Genomic DNA, 20283 nt, shown 5'->3' with positions numbered 1-20283 from the left:
CTTTGTTTACTGAGTACAAAAGTGACAAAAACTCTCCACCGAGTACAATAAGGATAAAGAACACAAGTGAGCATATTCACGTCTCAGGCAGGTTCTCCAAACCCGCCTCACCCCATTATCACATAGCCTAAGATGCTTCCAATGCAGCCAGTGTCCCTAGGTAATGACATGCACATGGACATTATAGTTGATCACTTTTCACTTCTTATTTACGTTAAACTTATGCCTGCTGTTTCACATAGCTGTCAAGGAAAACCCAGGGTCAAAGAAGTACATAACTCGCCAACCTTCCCACAGACGGGCTGTTTCAAAATGTGGATCTCATCAGTGTGAAGGTTATTGGTGGCTTTATATAGTGAAGCTGGTTGTGGCTACATATCAGGTATACAAAATGAGTTATGGGAAGTAAAAAGTGACGAAAAACTCTCCATTGTACAAAATACAATAATGATAAAGAATGCTTATGATGAGCACATTTACATGTCTCGGATAACAGGCATAAGCTAAAACGGATCCACATGACAGTGAATAAGTAGCAAAAGAGATGCACCATAGTCCCTGGCTGCAGTGGAAGGATCGTACTGTATGATGTGTGTTTATTGGGTATGGCAGGTTTGTGGGACCTGTCAAGAGACTTGTAAGAAATTGTAAGTCAATAGAATTGTGAAAAGTAGGCATTCTCTATTTCCAGTGGCATGCAACATGAATGCTATTTCCAACATACTGACATGGGCACTTTGATATAGAAAGTTTAAAGAAGGAAGAAACCAAAGTATGATGTCATGATTGGAAGGGAGCTTACTAAACTGACATAAAATGACAGCCATATTTGTTAAGTAACTATTTCAGTCGGCTCCACTCAAAGCGTTTCACCGCTTTACGGCTTTGTCAGGATTGACACTCCTGATGAAGCTGTAAAGTGTCGAAACAAGCTGAGTTGGGCTTACTGAGTCTAGGAAGCAGAGAGAGACGCTATGCTGTGTGGTTGAGCATCCAGAGATTGTACCCTGGAAGTCCTGGGACTCAACTGTGAGACGACGGTGTCCATTAGAGGAGAGGTGGTGAGTGAGATAGCTCCGATCCGACAGATCAAACTGTTTCACTTGATTCATACACTCTGTGAGTGTTCATTTTTTAAGTACACAGGATAACACAATATACTGGCGCCTAGAGGAATAAAACCCATACAACACATAAGGTCATCTCTAACCAAATGATAGTCCAGTCCTTAGTGTCCAAACAGTATCCAAATAGATCTTGATTGATGTCTCATGACTTGTGGGGATAAACAAAAAGAAAATTGTGCTACACTGACACAAAATATGGACAGAAAAACTGACCACATACAACACATAAACAAACATATAACACAGAATAGCTAAGAAATTAACTGGTGCTATTTAATAAAAATAGTACACAGACAAAACGAATGTCTAAAAAGTGAAGAACACAAGTTGTGGAGATCCCGTCCGGAGGGTATAAAATTGGAATCCTACTCACGACAGGATAGTACAGTAGTAAACCAGCGTAATCAGCAGCTTAGTCTCTCCCTTGGTGCAAGATCCCGAAGGGGGGACTCCACGAGGTACTTCCAAGCCTCAGACGCCGCCGTCACTGCTGCTTCGACCTCAGACCCGCTGGTCTTGTCGCACTCAGATGATGTGGCTGAAACATGCGCCGTCGCCGAAAGTCCCAGTAATGCACTACAAGCACGGCACTTAGCCAAAAGCCTCTCCAAGCTACACAACTGCTCGATGAAGGGATAAAGCTGCAGAAAGTCCACACCAGTGTTCTCTATAGTTGCAAAAAACTACCCTACGCGTTTCATGACTAGTCACTAGTCACTTCGTCAGGGGCATGATGGGTAATTGGAGTATACACACATATATATATATACTCATGCAAACTATCAACAAAACAAAGACTAATAAATCAACAATTGAACCAATAAACAAAACCAGTGAATGCTATTCTGTTAAGACAAAACACATAGTCATAACACATACTGCACCGACACACTTTATTCGAGCAAATACCCGGTATGTACCTGGCAGATACCTGGAATGCGCCACTCCTAACCTCTGACAAGCCCCGTTGCATTTGCCTTCCCAGCCTGGGTTCATGCCTGGCTGATGGGCGGCTGATCTGTTAAATGATAATGATTAGGATTTAATAGGCTGCAATGCTTCGCGTGTCTACCAGATGGCATAAATTCATGAATTGTAATGCAGTTTATATATATATACTGTGCAGTATTGCAGCCAGCGGGAATAAAATGCTTCAATCCCTGCTTGGAAAATAACTCAATGCACTCGGGCAGAAAACAGTCACAAACCTCAATACACCCGGGTATACCCGAATTCGTGGGACTAGCCAAGCTCGAATAAAGTGTGTCGCCAGTGTACTAACATTGAAACAAAATAGACATACATTTAACAAAATCTAAAAAAATGTTTCAGTGTAATATCTCAAGGTATAATGCTTGAATGGGACCCAGATTGCTAAATGTGTCAGCACAGACAGACATCTAACCCAAAGTATATACACTCCTCTACAGCATTTAAACAACCACTAAACTTCCTAGGATACATGTAATTCCATAGTTATATAAATATATGGAACTACACTAAATCTATATCTATAACTACTTACTACAAACCTGACCTGTATAGTATACAAACCACAAAATCCCATTGAATAAATATTCATCACACTCCAAAGGAATAGATGAAGTGAAATTAAAAATATAAATAAAAAAAGCCAAAAAGCGAAAAAAAGAAGAAATTAAGCAAGGAAAAGAAGAGAGACAGGTCAACCAAACAGAAAAGCCCCAAGATCAAAATCAATGTTCAGACCATGAGGGGACAATGTCTTTAACTCGTAAATCCAATATGATTCTCGTTTGCTTATCCCATTTATCTTATCTTCACCTCTCCAGTTGCCTGAATACATTTCAATGGCTTGGCACACCAGGCCTTTGGGGTTTTGCTGATGGTGCACCAAAAAATTATGTGACACACTATGAGTAGTAAGACCCCTTTTAATGTTATATATATGCTCATAGATGCGCCTTTGATACGATCTCCCTGTTTGTCCCACATATTGTAGTCCGCAGGGACTCCGTAGCAAATAAATGACAAATGTGGAATGACAATTGATGTGCGAGCGAATATTGTACACTTGATGTGTAACATGATACAAAACTGGTCTGGTTCTTACTATATTTACAAGCTGTACATATTGTATAGGTGAAAAAACCTTTGCTATTACATATTTGGCCTAGTTCAGTGCGCACACTGGAACAGCTGGGGGCCAGTTTAGATTTCAAATTGGACGCCTTTTTGAAAATGATGGAAGGTTTAGAAGGAAGAATCTGCACAAGGTCAGTGTCCCTGAAAAGTATTGGCCAGTACTTACACAAGACCTGCCTAATTCTAGGGGCCATAGAATTGTATTGAGTAATGAAAGAGACCGAATTGTTTGATCTTGAATCTGGTTTATTCTTCTTATACTCTTAAAGACTAGCTCTTTCAATCTGTTGCACCTGAGTTAATGTAAGTTCTTCCTCAGGATCCTGTCTCTCTATAAATTTGGCTTTAAGTTCGTTGGCCTGAGACGCAAATGCCTCATCACTAGAACAATTGCGCATCAGGCGGACGAACTGTCCTTTAGGGATATTTTTCAGCCAATGAGGGTTGTGATGACTATAGTCCATAACGTAATTGTTGGCCTGTATAGGCTTAAAATAAGTTTTAGTGGGAATATGGCTATCAATAGATGTAAAATTGAGATCTAAAAAATTAATGAAGCTGTAATAAAAATGACAAGTAAACTTAAGATTCATGTGATCGTTATTGAGATGTGATAAAAGTGTTAAACAAATCAATACTACTATTCCAAATAAACAAAATATCATCTATAAAGCAAAGCCAGAGCACCAGATTTGCACCGAGGGGGCAGTTGTTCCAGATATATCTATCCTCCCATTGTCCCCTGAACAAATTTGCATAACTCGGTGCAAACCTGGTACCCATAGCAGTGCCGCATACCATACAAAAATAATTATGTGTGAGGATGAAGTGAATACAATCCAAAAGAAAGTCCTTTAAAACCTGTGTCATGATGCTATCTAAATCTAACGTGTGTCATATGTCCTGGCATCCAAGTGTATGGTCTATCACAGTGTAAATAGATGTTACATCACCACTAACCCACACATACCCTGGATGCCACTCCACATCGCATAAAACTTGTAGAACGTGAGTGGTATCACGCAAATATGACCTGAGCTGTAAAACAAAAGGCTGCAAATGATGATCTATAAACTGTGATAAATTGGACGAGAGAGAGCCAATCCCAGATATTATGGGTCTACCGGGAGGTTCCTGAAGATTTTTTATGAATCTTAGGAATCGTACAGAACATAGGGACACAAGGATGTACGGTGTTCAAAAATTCATTTTCCTCCTGTGTGATGGCCTTACTTACCAACCCTCTGTCTAGTCATACATAACGGTATTCATGTTGCCGCCCGATCCGACCGTGCTATAACTGGGGTTGATCTAATTTTTAAAAAAAATGGCCGCTGTGTGCCCGATCGGGAGGAGGGAGGAGGGGGGAGGAGGTGGAGTGAGGCGCCGGCAGCCCTACATGTCCCCTAGCAGCCACTGTAGTTCTCCCAGCATTCCCCGCACTCCCCTCAGCAGCTCCTCACCATCCAACCACGGATCCCCGCAACTACCCTCCAGCCTCGCACCGATACCCCCCAGCCTCGCACTGATCCCCGCACCACCCCCCCAGCCTCGCGTTGATCCCTGCACCGACCCCCCTCTGTGCTGTGAGTATGTATGCAGTGTGCTGTGAGTATGTATGCAGTGTGCTGTGAGTGTATGCAGTGTGCTGAGTGTATGCAGTGTGCTGTGAGTGTTTATGTAGTGTGCTGTGAGTGTGTGCAGTGTGCTGTGAGTGTGTGCAGGGTGCTGTGTGTGTACAGTGTGTGCTGTGCTGTGTGTGCTGTGAGTGTATGCAGTGTGCTGTGAGTGTATGCAGTGTGCTGTGAGTGTATGCAGTGTGCTGTGAGTGTATGCTGTGAGTGTGTGCAGTGTGCAGTGAATGTATGCAGTGTGCTGGTGCTGTGTGTGCTGTGAGTGTATGCAGTGTGCAGTGAGTGTATGCAGGGTCCTGTGAGTGTGTGCAGTGTGCAGTGCAGAGTGTGCAGTGTGCAGTGTGCAGTGTGCAGTGTGCAGTGTGCAGTGTGCAGTGTGCAAAAAAAATTCAATTTTTTTTTTTTTAAATTCGTGGTCCATGCTCAAACCGCATTATAGCGGATTGCACTATAACGGGGTTGAGCTTTATAATCAATTTAGCTTGATGTTTACAAGTGGGATTGGTAGCCAGGGGGAAGTAAGTGCTGATGTCACCAAGAAGTCTCTCAGACTCCTAAATATAATAATCTTTGTCCAACACCACTATCACCCCCCTTATCTTATTGTTTGATCACAATAGATTGATTTCTCTCCAGTTGCACTAATTCCAATTTTTCTTGATGGCTCATGTTATCTTTATAAATCTTACAATTGTGGCTGGATAGTTCTAAATCATGTGTGACCATATCTGTGAAGGTCTTAACGAAGTGTCCCTGTGCGTACTTTGGGTAAAACGTGGAAGTCTTCCTAAAGGTTCTGGGTGGGGCCACAGCACCTGAGTCGGTGGGGGTTGGTGGATTATGGTTACTCACACTACTAATAGCATCGTTTAAGAAATATTTTTTCAATGCCAGCTTCCTTGCAAATTTTTGCACATCGATGTAAAGATTGAAGATGTTTGGCCTACAGACAGGTGCAAATGTTAGGCCTTTCCCCAGAACATTTTTCTCGACATCAGACAGTTCATATTTGCTGATGTTGAAAATGTTCTGATATTTCATGTTTTTCCCCAAAGTTACACCAAGTCTTCTATTTCTCCCTCTTCTTCCTCTAAAACACTTTTTCTTTTTTTTGTGTTGCTTAGCAACAAAGCGTCTAGGGGGAATTTGGACACTTTCGTAACCTTCATCTCTGGGAAAATGTGTTCACTTTCCTTGCACCACTCTAAAAAAGAGAACTGTTGTTTTATTCCCTGTGATGGTAATGATTCGTAGCTGCTGATTTCCTCCTCCTCATCTACTTCTCTCTCTGATAATATCTGAAACTGATTTGTGACAGTAGTGATAGCTGACGTCATATCTGGTGGATGAGTAGTGGTTCTAAATTTATTTGAACGTTGGGTGATAAATTGCTGCTTGTTGTGAAGAGGTATTTTGGACTGATAGATTGCAGTCTCAGGCAGGAAGGTATATTTGAACAGGACCACGCTTTATTCTTACACTGCAAATGGTCAGCATACACAGCTCACACAGTGGTTACAGCAGTTCACCCTCAGGATGCACCCTGGACCTCCACTGCGGGTACAGGGCCCCCACAGCAGTCCTTGCTCTTCCCTGACTCCCTATTAGAACCAGGGGTATGGTCTCACTCCTAACTCCCCAAGGGAAGAAGGCAGTAAGTGCACAGCCAATCCACCTTCTGGGTGAGAACCTGTCTCTCTCAAGGGTAGAGACAACTGACTAACTTTGGTAGTGCAGCCCCTTAAGTACAAGAAAATCAGGAACCAGTTCTGAGTCCCTGATTGGACACACAGGCCTAGTTTCACCGCCTCTCCTGTGACAAACTGAAGCTGCTAGGGGTGGGGAACACCCAGGATTAGTCCTGGCAGGCTTGTACAGGAAATGTGAGTATAGCACAAAACTGGCAACAGCAAACTGTTTTTTTTTTTAGGAGCCGGGAGTGATGTCACTAATCCCCAAACTTCTGAGGATATCAGACAACATGGTTACAATCATCCAGGAATCACATCAGAAATCAGAGCAGTTGAGTTTCAGGAGCATGTTTTGGCACGACTGAACCTCTTTGGCAGAAGCAGCATCCCTTGGCTGGGTGCAGGAGGAATCGAGCGTAAAACTAAACCACTTGGCGAGAATTTGTTTTTCTGCTTTACTGTACATACCTAATAATGCTAGACATCAATAAGGTGTATTGGGCTCACTCAGCAGGGTTTTGGGTAAATTATCTAAGGTGACTAGCAAAAGGGGCTGCCAGTTTACCTATGGCTACTTCAGTCTTTAAGGCAGGGATCAAGTGGTTGTTCAATTGCAAGTGCAGGGTCTGTGTCTGCGAGATCTATGGGTGCCCCTTTTTCACTAGTGTCAAAGGTTTGCTATACAGAAGCAGTGGGTTGCTAAGCTACTCCACTTGGTCTACCTTATTACAGTAGTAAATCTTCTTTTTTGTTAGAAGGGTGACTATATAGTTTTGCAGTCTTTGCTGCATTTTAGTAAATGATTGTTATTAAAATGGGTAGAAAAAAAATGATGACCAGATCTGAGGATGAAAGGTGCGGAAATAAGCCCAAATCATTTAATAATTGTCTCCAAGGATTTTGTATATATGCAAGTGTAGTTCATGAGAATGTAGTGCCCTATTCAGGCAAGGGGATATTTTATTAGAGGACTAGTAGACTTGAATGGGAGTTAATACCAGAACAGGTCTCTCAGCTAGTATACCTCTAATCATTATTTCCAGCAGAAATTAGCAGCCCATTTAACATTGAAATAGGGCATGAAGATTGTTGACTTATGGCTTTTGATTATGAACCCATAGCGCCCTGGCCTCCTTTTGGACAGCCCCTAGTTTATAGAGATGTGTTGGGCTCTTGTGTCAATAAAGTTTCATTTGCCAGTTGAAATATTACAGAAACTTTAGTTGCTGAATGCGGAAGCTGGGGTGCTAAAAAAAGAAAAAATGTAAACATTTGCTGTCCTTGTTGAGCCACTTGCTCCTCACATTATGTCTATGAACAAGATTTTCTGAAGGCTGCAATTGACATATCAGGTTATTCAGGGACCTCAAGATAGGTTGGCAGGATTTCTTACAAACTTGTTGGCAGAAGCAATATACTGCAATGCAGGGCCACTCGATAAAATAATTAGCATTTCTTTTTTTACATTTTTTTTTATTCCTGTGATAATTACGTAATATACAGTACATAAATTCATGCATAAATACCATTTGGAATAAGGTCTCTGTACACAATTTACATACTGCAGCCATGGCTGCTGACAGAGTCCCTATTGAGAATAATAGCTTAAGGTGTTAACATAGCATAAGCACTATGCTACGTCCATAAATTATTATTCTTTGAGAGTAATAGTTTAAGGAGTTAGCATTGCACCTATACTGATGCTATGCTACGCTACGTAAGTAGTCACTGCTATGCTATTAATTGTGTACTGAGAATCTATTCATGAGCGGTAGAGGTTATGTAAATTGCGTAACTATTTTAGGAATAAAAAAACAGTAAAAGATTGGGGAGATCTAGTGTGATTTATAAAATAAAATACATCTGTATATCTGTAACGGTGTTTTCCCCACCCAATCGCAGATAGGGCCCATTACAGGGTGTATGGTGCATATACTTGCTGTCAACCGGAGGGCTGAGTCGTCCGCCGATGGTAGTGGGGACATAGGAACAGGCTTCTGGGGTTCATACCCCACATATCGGCTTAGCGGTGCAGCGCTTTCATCTGCCGTAGGCTCCAGGAACTGAAGGTGATCTCCCACGGTAGAACTATTTACCTCTCACCCCAGTAAGGTCACGCACCAGGCAGGAGGTATATTGCAAAACAGGAATGGGTTTATTACTACACTCTGCAGTAAAAGTTACACAGCAGTCTTCTGCCGAATACAGTCTGTCAGTATTCACTGGATGATTGTCCCTGAACTGCCACTACAGGCCAAGGGCAGCCACAGCCGTCCTAGATCTTCCCCACCTCTCCATACCAACTACTGGCAACCTGCTTATACCAGGGCTTACTGCCAGGAGGGAAGCAAACTAGTAGCCACAGATGGCATGACTGCACTCTCCCTCTGGTGGAATCCCAACGATCCGCTTGGGTCCTAAATTTTTAGGTTCCATCGTTAAATGAAACCTGAACAAAACAAGAACATTCTTCACACTATGGTTTATCACATTTCAATATACATGATACACATTTCAATGAATATCTTGGTACATGACATTTTTAGTTGACTATACATCCTCTACAAACTGACTGCCATACTGAAACATAGGTTCCTCCTAACATTGAGAACCTTTTTCTTAGGGGGGTCGTCTCATGCCATGATCCACTATCTCTAAAGTGAGAGCAAAATGATATTCCTGATAACATACTAGGCACCCACACATCTCTTTGTCCCAGGGCGGTTTGGGCATAGGCCTATGGGCCATTACATATTTCTGATACCGAGCCAGAAAAGCATAAGTTAGAACACCTGACCACACCGAAGAACTATCTGTCTCAGGGGCCAAGGCCGTATCAGCCACGGCAGCGGCCACTGGTTTACGGGACAAATATTAATTCATGGATTGAATAAGGCAACAGTTCCTTTCACCGGAGCTATAACGGTACTCACCAGAGCGGGAATAGAAGGCTACTTATCCGTCCCAGCGATCACCGTAGCAGTGGCTTCGTCGCCAGAAGATATTGCGGGATCCTGCTGCAAGTCCAGGACCTGCACCCGAAGGACGTTGACATCCAGCCGTTGTGTTGGGGTGCTGTCTTGGCCTTTATCAGCTTCCGCCGCAGGACTCTACCATCTTTCGGAACCATTAGAACTATTCTGTTCCTCAACAGCGTCGGTTGGCGTATTCGACAGTGGTCGAAACACCCCAGTAGACTGTCTGCTACTGGTACAGGAGAAAGAGGGCAGGGACACCTCCGCAGGGGAAAGACACCAGATAATTTCCGAGTCATCAGCGGCAATCAGCAGAACAACAGTGTCTCATCACCCCAGGCAGTCCTCTTACCCGACATCTCTTTGGCTGGTTCCGGCTCACCCACCGTCTCTGGTTCCTCTGCGGGGACGGAGTCTGGAACCATCTCAGCCTGCTAGGTAGTCATCGGGATACTTGAATCCCCTTGGGCCTCAGCTAGGGCACACAGGCCCTCCGAAGCCTCCATACTTGAAGTAGTTGGTTTAGCAGCTGTATTGACCACCAAAGTATTGGGGTCAGTCGCATCTTTCTCTGCAAATTCCGTAGGCCTCAACAGCATGAGTTTCAAGAACAGTGCTCCGCAGCAGGCACACGGCTCCCCAGGTCAATTCGCCACCTGGAAAATCACACTTGGGCCATAGGCTTTTGAGATACTTCTCCCCTTACTCTTGCACCACCAGTATCCCTATTCGTAGTCAATAGGGGTCAACCACCAGACATATTCAAGTCTTTTTGTAAGCAGGGCCCAAGAGAAATTTTACATTCACTCTTTTCGCTCGCCAGACTCCAAAGAACTGAGGGTGCGCCACGCTGAATCGGGTACCTCCCTTGTTCTCCAAAGTCTTTAGGTATTGGCTGTCGGCATGTCCCCTCCCTCTGGTGGAGATTAGAGGAGGGACACCCAATGACGTGGACGGGGCGAATATACCTGCTGGCAACAGGAGGGCTGAGTCCTCCGACGATGATTGTGGAGACACAGGAACAGGCTTCTGGGGTTCATATCTCACATATCTCTTTAGCAGTGCAGCACCTCCATCTGCCGTAGGCTCAAGGAACTGAAGGTGATCTCCCACGGTAGAACTTATTACCTCTCCCCCCAGTAAGGTCACACTGGCTCCATTGATGGACAGAGAGAGTTGCACGTGTCCCCATTCCTTCTGGACTTTGTATTGCCTCTGTAAGACCTTTAGTCTGGTAGTCCCTATCTCCCACAATTTAAGTGGTTGAAACAGTTGGTATGTTTTTTAGTCAGTTTCAGGATTTATATGATAGTATGTTACAGGGTGTTTTAATATATTTTGTTATTAGCATGATTCAGGATAGTTTATTGGATGCAGCTATTAATAAGAAATGATCAGACATTGTCTTTTTTTCGAAAACTAAGTAGCAAGAAGGTTTGGACACAGAAGCCACTGTTAAAAGGTTATACTATGAGAATTATAGTATAAGAGATGCAAGCTATCCAATTATGCAGTTATTAAAGGTTATAGCACACAAGGTGTGAGTACTTTTTTAATCCACGCAGATGGGAGCTGGGGATACGAGTTTTTGGTCACATTTCTAGATGATTCGGTCATAAAAAGAATTGGTAATTGGGAATCAGATTGTTTCAAATTGTATGTAAGGGTGTCTATATACTAGTGTAAATACTCACACGGCCCAGTGTGAGTAAGGGTGCAGGGCAGATGTTTTTAAGGTGGAGTCAGTCCGTCCAGGGTGATTCCTGGTCAATTACATCTGGTTTCTCCCATGCAGGGCTATAGCTGATCTGTGCTCCTCTCTTGTTTGTGTTCAGCAATGTTACTCTCCGATTCAGCGGTGTGTGGGGATAAGTGAGGCACAGTCTTAGCAGTAGGCAAAAAGAGATATTTATTGTGTATAAAAACAATAACAATATTATCACACTCACATCAAATAAAATCCCCTGGCTCCTCCGTGTGATTCAGTCTCGCAGTAACCTGCTCCGGCCCCGCGTCCGGGGTGCAGATAGCTGGAACTAATCCGCCCGGCTGCAGATGCTGCTGAAGAGACTTTCTACGGAAGCCTCCGTGGGACAAAACAGGAACAGGTTTCGAGCAACGCGTTTCGCCGATTGGACGGCTTCCTCAGGCTCATAACATGACATGTGGTGGGTCCCATGAGCTTTTATAGACCCACCTAGCTAATTAGTTAATTAGTTTGTATTGTTTGCACAGTTGCCTGCAATAAGCGCCATTCATAATGTTCCCCATAGTTTTTAAATGCAAATGAATTATTTAATTGAAATGGGTTTATTACACAATTTTTTAGTCAATAAAGTTTTAGGAAAAAACATGGATTAAATCCTATCAATAGCCAGATATGGATTTAAGGGGAAGATACCATTTACTACCGTTTTGAAACTATTTTCAATAAACCCAAATAAACCCAAATAAATAGAGTATGTGTGAGGTTTTACGGTGATTGTATAAAACTGTTTTTTAAATTTTTTTTAAATTTATTGTATAAACCATATGCCTAAAACGTTTTTAATGAACCTAGATGATGAAGGGAAACCAGCTTTTAATTTCCAAATTTGCATTTAAAAACTATGGGGAACATTATGAACTACTAATTAGGGTAACGGAACCTAGAGGATTAAATCAATGAAGTTAAATATTGTAAGGCACAAGGATGCAGTAGATACAGTAAGAGTGAGATGCATTGAAAACTTTTAAAACCCTGCATAAAATGGACACATTAGCAATGTCATGTGAAACTGGCTATGAACTAGAGAATCAGCAACAAGTGAATGGCGCTTATTGCAGGCAACTGTGCAAACAATACAAACTAATTAACTAATTAGCTAGGTGGGTCTATAAAAGCTCATGGGACCCACCACATGTCATGTTATGAGCCTGAGGAAGCCGTCCAATCGGCGAAACGCGTTGCTCGAAACCTGTTCCTGTTTTGTCCCACGGAGGCTTCCGTAGAAAGTCTCTTCAGCAGCATCTGCAGCCGGGCGGATTAGTTCCAGCTATCTGCACCCCGGACGCGGGGCCGGAGCAGGTTACTGCGAGACTGAATCACACGGAGGAGCCAGGGGATTTTATTTGATGTGAGTGTGATAATATTGTTATTGTTTTTATACACAATAAATATCTCTTTTTGCCTACTGCTAAGACTGTGCCTCACTTATCCCCACACACCGCTGAATCGGAGAGTAACATTGCTGAACACAAACAAGAGAGGAGCACAGATCAGCTATAGCCCTGCATGGGAGAAACCAGATGTAATTGACCAGGAATCACCCTGGACGGACTGACTCCACCTTAAAGACATCTGCCCTGCACCCTTACTCACACTGGGCCGTGTGAGTATTTACACTAGTATATAGACACCCTCGGAGATCCCCCCAGCACTTATTTGTGGAGGGGTCAGTATTCAGTCATAAAGATACCTTCTTTGGATTGTACTTACACACGGCCGTGTAAGTATCTATAGTATTTTACTGTATACTATTATCTTTTAGTTCCTGTCCCAACCCCACTGCATTGGGTTTATTCTATGCATGTTTTATCGTCGTTTACGGATGTATATCTACTGATCCCTCGCTCCCCCTACTCCATTTGTTCTCACTTTTTATAAGGGCTTCGGACTATCCCTTCTAGGGGTTGAAGCAGAAGGGACCATAGGAACAACTCTGCAAGAAAAGAGAGTAACCATATTTATTGGTGTCATCACTATCTGTTACTAATGGTAAGCGCCTGGTCTCCCCCATTTACAAATTGTATGTAAGGCCAGATTTGATTTACAGGTAAATTTCTTATTTATATTCCTTGCCAAGTCAGCAAAAGTAATCTTATTTGTATTTTAAGTTGCTCTTTTATTCACTGGGCAGGTAGGAAAGGGAAAAAAACACCTCTATAGTACACAATAGGGTTTGTTTTCAAATGTTGCGGTCAGCCGCCTGGGTCGTTGGCTTTTAAGATGGGTTGAGGTATTGCCGAAATTAACAACTAATCAAGATAGGTGCAGGTGTCCTTCAATATTCTTTATGCTAGTGGAAATGACGAGTAAAAGTCAGACCTTAGTGTTAATTAATATAATCAAGATAGACTTAGCAATTTTTATTTTTTATTAAAGTCATGTTTTGGCATAGTCTGAAATGGTTCCTCAGGTAACAGGGGTTCTTATTAGGATGTACTGTACATTTTCAGTTGTTACAAAAGGAAATTTGCTGAACCTCACACCTGATTGTGGTAATTAAATAGTTGTATATTTGGTAAAGAAGTGTAAAATAACTTAAAATAATAAAAAAACATTTCACGTGTCATATTTAACATGGGAGTTCCCAGTACATAGTTGAAAATGAGACGTAACTTTCAATGTATTATTTCTTGGTAAAACATTTTATAAGTAAACAATTATGATTTTTGTTATACTGTACCTGTTATAAATACCCAAATTGTCACCTTTGCAATTCTTTGTTATTAATAGGTTTACTGGGGTTGCGATCAACATACTTGAAAAGCAATTTACCCTCTTGTACAATAATTCGCTGCTGATAATATTTTGAAGCCACATGAGTTTATATTTAATTGATTAATACACATCGTTTTTAAGACGCAGAGTTTTAGGTTATATGACAAAAAATTTAGGGGCCTATGCTAGTAGCCGTCATAACTCACTTATTGAGGCTTTTTAGCTGTTATCAGGCAAAAATGCCTACAGCGATTCAGAAAGCCTCGATAAGTGGGCAGCGAATGCATTTTTGGCTCTCGTCAAAAACACATCGCCAAGTGAGCAGTGATAAGCCGCCAAAAGGCCCTTATTGCCAGTTTTGAGATTTGTGCAATTCTATTAGCCTCGATTAGCTTATTGAGGCTAATCGCGGCTCTAGAATGGCGATTTCCTTCCAAAATCCTCTCGTCAGAAAAAGTTGGCGTGAAGCTGGTGAAAAGCTTCTGAGGCGGTGGCGAAAAAAAAATATGAATTTTTCCTGCATCGGATTGATTCCGGGGGGTCTCCATAGCTGATACACATTAATACCTGCACCGGAGGCCTCCTGCACCAATCCAATGCAGGAAAAATGCATTTACAGGCAACTTCATTACCTTAGCAGCTAACAGCTAAGGCAATGAAGGGGTTAACTACCGGTGCCATCTTAATTGTGGGTTGCGGGGGTGGGTGAAGGTAGTATTTGGCCCTTGGTGTGTGTTTAGGCCTTGCGGGGGGTTGCGGGTGGAGTTAACCCCTTCATTACCCCTTCCTGGTCATGTGACGCGGGACATTTAAATGCATAGGAGATACCGCCACCCCATAACGGGGCCTGTATCTTGGGAAGCAGGGGGTCCCCGGACCTCAAATCAACACGGTTCTGCTCTGGAAACCCGCTGCTCACGCACACTAGTAATATATTTTTTATTAAAACCTTGCGATCGCTGGCGAGATATGTGCTGGGAGAGGCAGCTCTCTCTGTGCAGCTCTCTATGCAACTGTGCCAGATCACTGCAGATCCACGGGCGAGACCTTTTGAGAGAGGCGAATATCACATCGCAGATCCTCGTAAGTTTTGGTTGGGGAAAGAGGACTTTTCTTGTAGCCTTCATAAAGTCTTTCTGAATATCTTGATAAATACATTGAAAAAAACGGCAGCGTGACTGGCCCAGCGAGATGATTTATGAAGGTTACTAGCATAGGCCCCTTACTCTTCTATTTCGTATCCTCCACTCCTTAATTTTGAGTGTATGGTCTGCTTCCAAACAATATCTTTGCATGTCATGTCCAAAGAAATAATAAGCCATTAAATGTGGAATGCTAATCACAGTCAGAAACGGAGAGGATCTTGGCTGTAAAATTGCTAAAGTTCACTACATTTCACATGTTTAACCTTCAGATATCAAGTTTATGGTACAAATGAGCACATACTGTAAGATTAGCTGTGCTCTGTGCATAGCTATAATTCAATGAATGAACTGACACAGAGTCTTTTTGTGTTGATTGGTTGCAATTCATAAACTATTATAGCTGAGGTCTTTCATGTTAATAGAGTCAGTGGAGTCAGTGCATGAATACATTGCTTTTACTATAAGAATTTCAGTAACCAATTTTCATTAACCAATAAACGAGTAAAGGTTTGCTAATGCTTGGCACCCTTTTATGGATCTGGGCTAAAAAGTATATACGGTAAATACTAGCATTTTCAGTTCAATCTGAAGGGAAAAAAAACAACCTGAAATCAAGTAGTAATTGCTCTGATCCGTTACATACAGTAGACACCTCCTACTTGTACCTCCTACTGATGTAAGGGAGTATGTAAAAAGAAAATACAACATAGACTGATATCGGATTCATATACAGTACATTACACTTTGTTTTTGTTACCACGTACCCATTTGAACTTGGTTTTGTATGTGTGTATGTATGTACTGTTGCGGCCGAGTTTATTCTTACCTTTGCCCGGTCTCGGCCGCAACAGAAACCGGGCGCGCGCCGAGGTGTCCCGGGCGCGCGCCGGAGCCTCGGAGGATCGGTCCTCCGATCAGGGCTTCCCCCTCCCCTCTCCGGGTCCGCTGGGTCCCCCGGAGCCCCCCACCGCAATCCCCCACATCGTAGGACACCAGGGCTCCCTCGGGGAACCCTGGGCACGCGCGCCATGCGCGCACGCTCCCGATGAAACGTGACCGCGCATCGATGACGCGCAGCACGCCGAGGGAAATAAACGAGCAAGCCGGGACACCTCCCGGCTTGCGGCACTAGCCAGGTGAGGATAAAGTGTGCCGCCTCTGTATGTATGTCTTTATTTATATAGCGCCATTAATGTACATAGCGCTTCACAGCAGTAATACAAGTGACAATCATATAAATAACAAATAATACAATTAACAGATCATGGGAAGAGTGCTTCAGACATAAAAGTAATATTGTAGAGGAGTCCCTGCTCCAAAGAGCTTACAATCTTATTGGTGGGAGAACGTACAAAGACAGTATTAGGGCATTCTGGTAAATGCGTCTGCAGGGGCCTGTCAAGCTTTATGTATCGTGTATAGTATTAGCCACGGTTTTCAGCATTAAAAGTTAGGAGGTTAGCGGTATCACTTTCTTTTACTTATATTTTACATATTTTTGCTCTTTGGTTCCCACCGGGGACGGTAGATGCCGCGGACCAGCGGATGACGTCACGAGAATAGTACTGGATTGATTAACAGGCAAACAGTGTGTAGGCAATCTGCATAACTAGCTAATCAAATTGTGTACACATGTGAACACCTAATACTTGATCTCCGTAAATAGATCTTTACCAACACACAATGACATAATTTAAAATTACTGACACATATACATTAAATTATTAAAACAAACTTACAATTGATGTCCTTATTTAATTATACGGACTACAGGGTATGTCTAAGGATATCAAAAATACTCCAATTAATTATTCAATATATCTATTTATTATACCTAATAGTTAACCAATTGGTAAGAAACTATTCAACTCTTCATCATTTATGTTTGTTATTAGATCTACCCTCCTCAAGCCATACCTATTAAGTGTCAATTAGTAGAAATATTATCTCTATATAATCAGTTTAATTGGAGTATTTTTTATATCCGTAGACATACCCTGTAGTCCGTATAATTAAATAAGGACATCAATTGTAATCAATCCAGCTAATTGGACTCGTGGGTGTATATATTATGCTATACCACACACCCAGAGCCCATCCCCTGAAGAAGTCAGTCTATCTGATGAAACGCGTAGGGAAGGTGTGCAGTGGACTTTTACAAACGCTTGCTACAGAACTGCTTGGGATCTTTACCGGTCCGGTATTCAGTACTATTCTCGTGACGTCATCCGCTGGTCCGCGGCATCTACCGTCCCCGGTGGGAACCAAAGAGCATCTGGTGGTGTGTATCCGGTGAGAGATCATTGCAGAGTGCCTGATACGTCAGTTCCTGCAGGCGGTGAACAACGAAGGCAGCATTCTGATCCAGTGGTGTCACGGAGTCAATACAGCAGTGAAGCAGTGTTTCCTGGTCCTAGGAGCATGAGTATATCTCATAACATGCGTATATTTGTTCTATGTTTGTGAGTTCATTTTTATTGAGATTTTTGGGAATTATATATATCGATTTTGCACAGTAATGCACTAGGATTTGGCGCTTTTTTTTCTATTTTTATATATATATATATATATATATATATATATATATATATACACACAATAGAAGCCAGCTGGCACTCCTATAGAAATAGTATGGTCCGGTGCTCGCTCCATACACATAGTTTATACAATATTGCGATCCCCACCAAAATGGCAATCACCAAGCAGCACTCAGAAATGAATGATACAAATCAGTGTATTAAAACATAAACATGGCACACAAACTCCAACGTTTCGGTCCCAGCAAGAGGACCTTCCTCAGGGAAGTGCAGCAGAACAATGAATGTGACTTCAATATATACCCATAAACCAGTGCCTTGAACCAACTGTAACTGATTCAACAAGCTAAATTACACCAATCAACAAATCACCACCAGGAGTCAGCAGACAAAAGTGCTGGCCAATCAGGAAAAACACTGATCCGTCATAACCCCCTCGTTTAAGGGTAATAGAAAGTCATGTACACAAATAGACATCCCAGTATCATCGGTTGCTCGGTGACAAGACCCCTGAAGGTGTTACATTTCAGGAGGCGCAGAGACGCACAAGCATGTTTTACCAAATTCTCCCTGTTGAGTCAAATCACTGTCAATATATATATATATATATATATATATATATATATATTTATATATATATATATATATATATATATATCTATATATCGTGCTGTCTCCATCACTTTGCAAGACCTTCCGTCCCAGATAAAGGCAGGAAACTTTATACTTCACTACACTGGGTTTATTTAGAGGGGTTAAAAAATACAATAATAGGCCCACTGTCCCTTTAAGGCAAAAACAAATCTTAAAAGAAACACCTACTCCTTCATAGGAGTCTAACTACACAACAATTTCAGCCTTTTCTAAATGGGTGGCTAGTTAAGCTGGTTACCACCCCAAAACATGTACTATTATATATAAATGATATACACAGTCTCTAGGCACAGCAATATAATGTTTTGCTCTTATCTGTTTCTGTTGGGGGGGGGGGGGGGCTCGGCCTCACGAGAGTTCAGAGAATTCCTCTGTAGTTCCCATATCCTGTACAGGACACCCCTGCTTCTGTGCAGTCTTACATCCTTCCTTCTGTTGGGGAGCTCGGCCCCACAAGAGTTCAGAGAATCCCTCTTCTCTGTAGTTCCAATGTTATGGACAGGACATCCCTGCTTCAGTGCAGTCTCGCCTCCTTCATTCTTCTTGCTGGGATTAAAACCCAGGCATTCCAAGCAGGCTCCTCGACCACCGACCAGCGAGCCTAAGGGACTGTGCCAGCCTCTTTCTAGCTGGGGATCTCTCCACCTTCTCTGGGGAAAGCAATCACTTTTTGTGTGCAGGAAATTTCCTGACTTATAAAACTCCTGTTCTTCAGGAATTCCGCCTGCTTAGTTATTTGCAGCTGCAGCAACTTTCCAGGTGGAGGTTAACAAGTTTATACATGGTATAACAACGTGTTATAGGGGAAAATTCTTAAAAATGTTAAATTATGTTGTCAGAATTTATTTCGACAGGAATAAGAACTAATAGGATATATTTTACCATTCTGAAACTGTATGTATAAACAGCTCAGTCCTATAAATATGCAGTGTTAATTATTAAGGCAAAAGTTTGTGGGAAGTAAATCCCTGATTGGTGCATCAAAAACCTCTGTAAGAGTGAATTTCTATAAAAAAAAATGATTGACTGTTCATAGCCCTTTATATATGTGCACCTGGCTTTCATTAGGGGTTCACAATACTGCATTTGTAATTGTATTCCATGGTACAGATATGGTGCCCCTGAAAATGTGGAAATAGTCAGGCTGAAGCCCTTGGGGGGACTAGTCAGGGAAGTAACCAAATGCAAGATGGAGGGAAGATGTTCCATGACTGTAGGGTGTACAAAGTACCTCTCTTGCAAGAGAAGGAATTGGGTCTGGCCTGCCAAATAAAAGGTGAACTGTTCCTGGCCTGTATGGTTATTGAGAAGGGGTTCCTGTAGAGACTACTCTCTGCCTCCGGCAGCTCCCTGCAGGATGGAGGTGCTGTACCGGAGAACTTCCAGCCTGTCCCATTGCTACTCCCACTACCATCTGTGGAGACTCAGGCCTCCTGGTCTAGATGTAAGGCACAAGGCTGTATGTGATGATCGTCATCCCCTACACCAGGTGAGCTAACCAGCACCAGATACACACATACACTGGCGACACACTTTATTCGAGCTTGGCTAGTCCCACGAATTCGGGTATACCCGGGTGTATTGAGGTTTGTGACTGTTTTCTGCCCGAGTGCATTGAGGTATTTTCCAAGCAGGGATTGAAGCATTTTATTCCCTCTGGCTGCAATACTGCACAGTATATAAATATATAATGCATTACAATTCAGGAATTTATGCCATTTGGTAGACACGCGAAGCATTGCAGCCTATTAAATCCTAATCATTATCATTTAACAGATCAGCCGCCCGTCAGCCAGGCATGAACCCAGGCTGGGAAGGCAAATGCAACGGGGCTTGTCAGAGGTGAGGAGCGGCGCATTCCAGGTATCTGCCAGGTACATACCGGGTATTTGCTCGAATAAAGTGTGTCGGTG

At 42.5% G+C, this 20283-nt stretch overlaps 1 protein-coding gene across 5 annotated transcripts in view; it reads left to right on the top strand.

Moving 5' to 3' along the window:
- The window catches only part of EPM2A (EPM2A glucan phosphatase, laforin), a 201334-nt gene that overhangs the window by 170460 nt on the left and 10591 nt on the right, over positions 1-20283 (top strand). The window contains exon 5 of one of the 5 annotated variants that reach the window (XM_075596605.1): positions 6816-6907. The exons of the other annotated variants lie outside the window; for them this stretch is intronic. Within the exon in view, the coding sequence (XP_075452720.1) occupies positions 6816-6907 (92 nt within the window). The remainder of the gene's footprint in view (positions 1-6815; positions 6908-20283) is intronic. 5 annotated transcript variants of the gene reach the window in all.

Source organism: Ascaphus truei, chromosome 4 (genome assembly GCF_040206685.1).
Source record: "Ascaphus truei isolate aAscTru1 chromosome 4, aAscTru1.hap1, whole genome shotgun sequence".
Lineage (NCBI taxonomy): Eukaryota > Metazoa > Chordata > Amphibia > Anura > Ascaphidae > Ascaphus > Ascaphus truei.
Note: the sequence above shows the minus strand (reverse complement) of the source record. Positions and strands in the feature narration are given on the sequence as shown.